The following is a 6,130-nucleotide window of genomic DNA, read 5'->3' as shown; positions in this document are numbered from 1 at the left end:
CTGTCCACTGACGTTCGGTGCTGGAAGCAGACGCGATGGAGGAAGAGCTGAAATGTCCGGTTTGTGGCTCCCTTTTTAGGGAGCCGGTTCTTTTGCCATGCTCCCATAATGTTTGCCTCTCGTGCGCGCGGAGCATTAGCGTGCATACCCCGGAGGGGGACCCCGCCGGGGCGGCGCAACAGAGCCGTGCATCGGCGGTCGGCTCGGACTACGACTACCTGGATATGGATAAAATGAGCTTATACAGCGAAACGGACAGCGGGTACGGGTCCTACACGCCGTGCCAGCTGAAATCACCCAACGGAGTGCGGGTCTTCCCCCCGCCGCAATACCCGCATCAACAGCGGCTGTGCTCGCTCACTTGCCCGCTATGTCACCGCAGCGTCTCCCTGGACGAGCGGGGGCTGCGCGCCTTGCCTCGCAACCGGCTCCTGGAGGCGATCGTCGCGCGCTACCGACAAAACCGCGGGGTCCCGGTAGCCTCGGGGGCGGTGCCCAAATGTCAGCTGTGTGACCGCAACCCGGTAGACGCGACTGTTATGTGCGAGCAATGCGATGTTTTTTACTGCAACGCCTGCCAGCAAAGGTGCCACCCGTCCCGCGGCCCGCTCGCCAAGCATCGCCTGCTCCCTCCGCCCCAGCAGCGGCCGGGGATGGCGGTGTCCGGGCCAGCTACCGCGAGGAAGCCGGCGACGTGCGCGGACCACGAAGCGGAGAACTTTGTCATGTATTGCTGCAACTGCAGGACGCCGGTGTGCGCCAAGTGCGTGGAGGATGGGCGACACGCCAAACACGACGTCAAGCCCATCGCACTCATGTGGAAGCAGCACAAGGTACGCCGTTTTCCATCTGCAAGGCGACTTCACAACCATTTTGTACCTTAACATCAACTCCAAAGCGTGTTCAATCCGAAACCAGTGTTGGGCGCTTTTATCTTTTATTAGCATATTTGGTATTGGAGTAATCCAAAAGTAATTGAAAGTAATCCAGTTAAAGTAACCCTACCCGACCCTGCCTAACATCAACTCCAAAGCGAGTTCAATCCGAAACCAGTGTTGGGCACGTTACTCAAAAATAGTAATTAGTTACTGTCCCGAGTTACTTCATTTGAAATGTAACCCCCCAGCAGGGTTGGGTAGGGTTACTTTAACTTGATTATTTTCACTTACTTTTGGATTACTCCAATACCAAATATGCTAATCAAAGACAAAAGAAACTAAATATAAATAAAATAATGACTCACAACGCGTGGTAAGCTTTCTCTCCTGGCTTTGATCTCTTTGATTTCCGGCAAAACTAACATAAAATGCGACAGAAACAAAATGAAAATAAATCCAAACAGCTTGCCGACATCATTTTTGCCGTTCCATGTATTTCGTTACTCCCCAAGCCTGCACAAAATGTAGTCATTTATTCATATTTAGTTTCATTTTGTCTTTTATTAGCATATTTGGTATGGGAGCAATCCAAAAGTAATTGAAAGTAATCCAGGTAAAGTAACCCTACCCAACCCTGCCCCCCAGTTACCCCCAGAATTACCGGCACCAAAAAGTTGCGTGTTATTCTGAAAGTAGAATAGAATAGGATAGAATATACCTTTATTGTCATTGTTACAAAATGGGTTGAACATATTGTGACAACGAAATTGGACGTGGCACTCCAGATTCACATTTTACAGTGAGGATAAAAGAAAACAAGAAGATAAAGGAACAAAGAAGATAAAGGTTATAATTTACACAATATTTACACAAGAAAGGGTGGGTTATGTAGGATGTTACACACCGTCTTGGTAACTATCTAGAAACTATCTACTGTAATTGTACTTGCATGGAAACCAACCCCTTAAAATGCTTTGAAATAGCCACACAATAGAACGAATAGAAGAAATAGAAGAAAACGTGTACACCCACTTCTGAAAGCAGTTAAGCCTTTATATTTCTTGGCTTGTGCAATCTTGAGAGTTAGCTGAGACACTCCATATCCATTTTGTCACCTGGCTTCAAACCACTTGAGAATCTCTTTCTGTCACGACCAGAACCAGCAATGGACCCAAATGCGTAATGTTTCACACAATGCTTTATTGAGGAATCGGGGAAGTCAGGGCGTGAGGAAAAGACAGCGATCTGGTGCTCGCTGGGCAGGAGGAGCAGGAAGCCCTAGTGGCCGGTGGCAAGTCGGGTAGCTGGGACTGGAGAACGAAGCGTGGTCGTGGATCGGAAGCAAGTCGGGGAGCCGGGACAGGGGAATGAAGCGTGGTCGGGGATCGGAAGCAAGCCGCGTAGCCGGGACAGGAGAATGAAGCGTGGTCGGGGATCAGAAGCAAGTCAGGTAACGGGAGGTGATCGGGAAGCCAGGGACAGGAAACAGGGGGCATAATCAGGCAGGATGCAGGGACAGGTCGGAATCAAAACGGTAGCCGGAGTCAAAAAGTGCTTGCCTTGCATGTGCGGAGGTTTGCTGACAGACTGTGCTACACAATACTGTCGTCAAATATTGCACAGTGTCCCTTTAAATTTAAAATGAAATGGGTCAAGCACAAAAACACTCAGCTACTTATCGCATGGGGTTTATAATTAAGCATTTTTTAAATTTAAAAAGAATATTTGCCAATATTTAGGAGGAACTATTCAATATTTGAGCAATTGATGTCACTGTATTGTGTTGTGCAACCAAAAACGAGTGCTACAAAGCACAACGAAGGATACCAACTACGGGGACACAAATGGGCCAAAACGTACCATTTTATTCCTCATTTTTTTTGCCCAGCCTTTTGCAAAAGCATGATGTGAAAGTCCAAAAAATACCCTAAAAATATGTAAAAGGAACATAAAAGGGTGACTTCCATGTTTAGCAGTTAAGCTAGCCTCAAGGATTTTCTTACTAAAACTCAAAATATTACCCCTTATCAAAGAGTTTTGTAATGCAATGGCAAAAAAATAAAAAACAAAGAATAAATCATCTTTTAAAAGTGATAAGGTTTCTACATGACATAAAAGCTAAGTACCGTATTTTCCGCACTATAAGGCGCACCTAAAAGGCTTTATTTTTTTCAAAAGCTGACCATGCGCCTTATATAGGGATCAATATTAAGTCGCAAAGTCTTGCACCTAAGGCAAGCAGCCGCCGACTCGATTTTCCCCCGAAGGCGAAGGAGTCCGCGGTGTATGCTGGGATTTATATACCGGCGTTTCATTTCCTAACCAATGTGTCAATCATCATTTGAATTGGTCACTATTGGCTAAAGTCATTCGGAGGTAAAGGGGGCGGATCCTTTTTATCATTTACACGCTCGCATAGGCTAAAGGGGCGAAACAAAGCCTGCGATTGGCCGAAAAAGATGAATGCGAATCACACGTTGGGTTGCACTACAACATAAAGAAAACATTTTTTACTAAATATTTTACTCTCCTGGATTTACTACACTCACGGTTGTAAGAAGACCATGGTTACGTATCATTATTGAACGTGATGGCTGCAAGAGAACTTAGGTGAGCTATGCGGCTTTATATTTTCCCGGTATCTTCTTTTAGAACGATCTTTGTGATGTTTCTGTGATGAGTCTATTTTTAAACTCAATTCAATTCAAAGTGTTTATTGTCATATGCACAGTAAAGAACCCCGTTTCCCTGCACAATCAAATTCTTACTTTGCTGTCCACACAGTTGCCAGCGAAAAACAAAATAGAAACTAAGAAATGTTCGGCATTTCTTGAATCCCAAGACTTGAACCTTCCGAATGATATTTGGAACGATGCATTTGAGTGATTGGTGACATCGCACAGACACTGTTTCCGTACATGTCTGAGACACGTATTTGCTTCTTTGCAAGCTTTGGGAATGTTAAAGTAATAAGTTTGACTGAACTATCCGACTGTTTTGTCCACGTTCCCATTGGTACCACCTTATAATCCGGTGCGCCTTATGTATGGAAAATATAGGACCAAAAACTATTTTTTGGGGGTGCGCCCTATAACCCGGTGCGCCTTATAGTTCGGAAAATACGGTAGATATCCTAGCATTTAATGATACTGTATGTAACAAAATGGCTAATCGCTTCCTTTGGGAGACTAGTAGAAAGCTCTAGCATTCAAAACATAATAGTGACTAGTTCATGTTGAGTCTGTTACCATGGTGACTGAGCTACCTCACCTTACATTGCCTTTATTCTTAATGGCCCTGTAAAGTTGATTTAGAAATGTGCTAAAAGTGTCGGCTTTTGAGCACCACATTGCAAACCATGATTGAAGAAACAAGGAAATCCAACTTTTAAGGAAATCGGTTTTCCTTCAAAAGGAACTTTAAAAATGCTTAGCCTTTGAGTGTGCACATTTTTTATGCCCCCATTCATGATTTTTCCCTTCCCCAATAGTCTTTATGTCTTATCCTCCTTCCCCCCTAGCCAGAGGCTCCTGTAAATGGACCGTGAAAATCCTATCAAGGGAACAGGGAGGTGAGGGGGCGTCAATCAGTAATGAGCAGCGTATGAATACGATATGTTGGGGTATTACGACGTCCATTTTCATTTCACGTCGAAACAAACAAGTCCGGATTGAATTCGTTCCGGGAGTAGCTTCGTAACCTGAAAACTTCATAAGTAGAGCCTCATTTTGTATGTAAATGTGCTAATCCGTTCCAAGCCCTGCAAAAGTATGATATTTTTTGAAGAAATCATAAAAGAGCATCAGAACATGAAACATACATATATTAAAATTAGATGGCTGCATGATAAACATAAAGAGAGAGGCACATAATGTAAAAAAACAAAGAGTAAAGGAAATTGTGAAAATATTTATTGACCTTTTATGTCAGGTTCAACCCAACACTTGTAACAAAAACCTGCATGCAAAAGAAGACACAGAGAATTGTGTATGGTTTTTTTGCAAGGAAAGTGAACAGAAAATTGCTTTGGTTACAATTCTCCAACTCACTCAGAAGCAGACTCCCTCCTGGCCTTTTATTTAGAAAAGGGAATGCCCTGTTTACAATGTGATTTCAACACTAAGGGTTTAGGGGATGGTTGAAGGTTGAATTTCCAGTCGAAACCAGTTTTTGTACAAACACTTGTTATTTGAAATGTGATTGATTAACTCTCTTTAGCTATACTTAAGAAAAGATCCTTGGCCTTCGGGTCAAATCTGTAACTTATTCACACCATTGGTTCTCTCTAGAGTGCAGTGGAAAACTTTTGCTTGTGAGAACATCCTATTTCGTAAGCACAACATTTCAAGCAAACATATAACACACATAAATCATAGTAAAGTTGAATAACTTATGTACATTATTCCAACATTTTATCTCCATGTTTGTTGAAAAACTGATCCAATGACGTCTGCTTTTCCTGATTATGACAATCCGTCGGAAATGCACGAGGCAGATATAGCGCTGGCCTGACTTGACAACACTTTTTCCATGTGATTCTTTTCCACAAATCTCGAGACTTCATTGAACTTTACTAAAAAGGTTTTTAATTGGGGCGGCAGTCGTTCAGGAGGTAAAGCACTCTTTCTTGGGATTAAGAGGTCGCAGGTTTGATTCCCAGCTCCACCTTGTTATATGTCGAAGTGTTCGTGGGCAAGACACTAAATGCCTCCGATAAGCAGGTAGTTGCATGGCTGACGCTGCTATCGGTATGTGAGTGTGTGTGAATGGGTAAGTGTGAAGCACATTGTAAAGCACTTTGGGAGGTCTTCATTGACTTGAAAAGCACTATATAAATGCAGACCATTTACATTTACGTTGATCGAATGATGGTTGCTTCCTCCCCGCTATCGTGCCATAACTTCGGCTCAGGAAGGAATCACACACCCTCAATGGCTGGAGACTCATTTATTGAAAACACAGGCATGAAACAACAAATCTGATTGGCTTAAGCGATATCACATGAATACATGAAACTAATCTGATTGCTTTAGACAGAAATTACATGTTTAAACGAAGCAAATAATACTGGTCGCCAGATGGCTTGCGAGCATAATAAATGAGCAGTAAGAAAAGTGAAACTTTATAACACAAAAGGTACAATGCGTCACTGTATATGTCATGATTGCTGATTCAGGGCACCTGTGACTCCCCAATCGGCGCCAACAGCCCTGAGAGCTGATTGGTTCAGCGACTCCTTTTAAACCGGCTTT

General features: G+C 43.4%; 1 protein-coding gene across 4 annotated transcripts in view; it reads left to right on the top strand.

Moving 5' to 3' along the window:
* Positions 1-6,130, top strand: part of trim67 (tripartite motif containing 67) — a 47,524-nt gene continuing 41,394 nt past the window's right edge. For 3 of the 4 annotated variants that reach the window (XM_088325365.1, XM_088325364.1, XM_088325363.1), the window contains exon 1: positions 2-833. In XM_088325365.1, coding sequence (XP_088181491.1) covers positions 36-833 — 798 coding nt within the window. In that variant the 5' untranslated portion in view covers positions 2-35. Of the gene's footprint in view, positions 834-6,130 lie in introns of all 4 variants that reach the window. The other variant, XM_088325366.1, reaches the window with a different exon arrangement.

The sequence above is a fragment of the Urocampus carinirostris genome, chromosome 20 (assembly GCF_059441175.1).
Source record: "Urocampus carinirostris isolate Australia breed hairy pipefish chromosome 20, RoL_Ucar_1.0, whole genome shotgun sequence".
Lineage (NCBI taxonomy): Eukaryota > Metazoa > Chordata > Actinopteri > Syngnathiformes > Syngnathidae > Urocampus > Urocampus carinirostris.
Note: the sequence above shows the minus strand (reverse complement) of the source record. Positions and strands in the feature narration are given on the sequence as shown.